Source organism: Notothenia rossii (genome assembly GCF_949606895.1).
Source record: "Notothenia rossii genome assembly, chromosome: 8".
In the NCBI taxonomy this organism is placed as follows: domain Eukaryota; kingdom Metazoa; phylum Chordata; class Actinopteri; order Perciformes; family Nototheniidae; genus Notothenia; species Notothenia rossii.
This window is the reverse complement of record NC_136906.1, coordinates 29,119-30,000: the sequence shown is the minus strand read 5'-3', so window position 1 is coordinate 30,000 and position 882 is coordinate 29,119. Positions and strand designations below refer to the sequence as shown.

The following is an 882-nucleotide window of genomic DNA, read 5'->3' as shown; positions in this document are numbered from 1 at the left end:
CGTTGGGTTTATACCCATAGGGTTTACTATAGGGTTTATACCCATAGGGTTTACTGTAGGATTTATACCCATAGGGTTTACTGTAGGATTTATTACTATAAGGTTTATTCAGAAACACTGGGAGAACTGGCAGCATTACTGCATGAAACCGCATCAGGACTCTGATCAAAAGTGTCACACCTGGATTAGATTCCTGACTTCACACCTGTGATTCTCTCCTGGGAGAGGTGACTTCCTGACCCCCATGATGTTCTTGTTGCAGGTGGAGACCTACCTGTCCGTGGTCAAATGCCGACTCTTTCCAGAGACCAACTGCACCTCGTAGTCCAGCCCACAACACGGAAACCCACCTCTAAATGTGTAACCCCGCCCACAACACGGAAACCCACCCCTAAATGCATAGCCCTGCCCCTCGATGTGTAGCCCGCCCATAACACGGAAACCCACCTCTAAATGTGTAGCCCCGCCCCTCGACGTGTAGCCCCGCCTCTCTGCTTAACAGCGATAGTATTATAATTAGCCTCTGTTCAGTGATTGGTTGAAGCAGGTCGTGTTTCTGATGACTAAATGTGTTTGACAGTTATACAGGAAGTGCTGAATGTTTTGAATAAAGTTTGTGCTGTCTTGCATTCAGAGTTGTGTCAATGATTCATGAACTTCCCTTCAGTTTATTTATATGTCAAATCATTTCCCTATTTTGAATAAATAAATGTTACTGTCTATCTATCTGATTATTCTGTGATGCTTCACTGCCTCTGATTCTATAGTAAATAATAATACATTAATAAACACCTCATCATCATATATTATAAATACACCGAACACAGGGGTAGACATTAAGGGTAAAATTCCACTGGCCCCACCACTAGCCCCACCATTGGC

The 882-nt window shown here is 43.7% G+C and overlaps 1 protein-coding gene across 2 annotated transcripts in view; it reads left to right on the top strand.

Annotated features, from left to right (window-relative positions):
* Window positions 1-609, top strand: part of gh1 (growth hormone 1) — a 3,883-nt gene extending 3,274 nt beyond the window's left edge. For both annotated transcript variants that reach the window (XM_079646735.1, XM_079646734.1), the window contains exon 6: window positions 263-609. In XM_079646735.1, the coding sequence (XP_079502861.1) occupies window positions 263-325 (63 nt within the window). In that variant the 3' untranslated portion in view covers window positions 326-609. The remainder of the gene's footprint in view (window positions 1-262) is intronic.
* The last annotated feature ends 273 nt before the right edge of the window (window positions 610-882 follow it).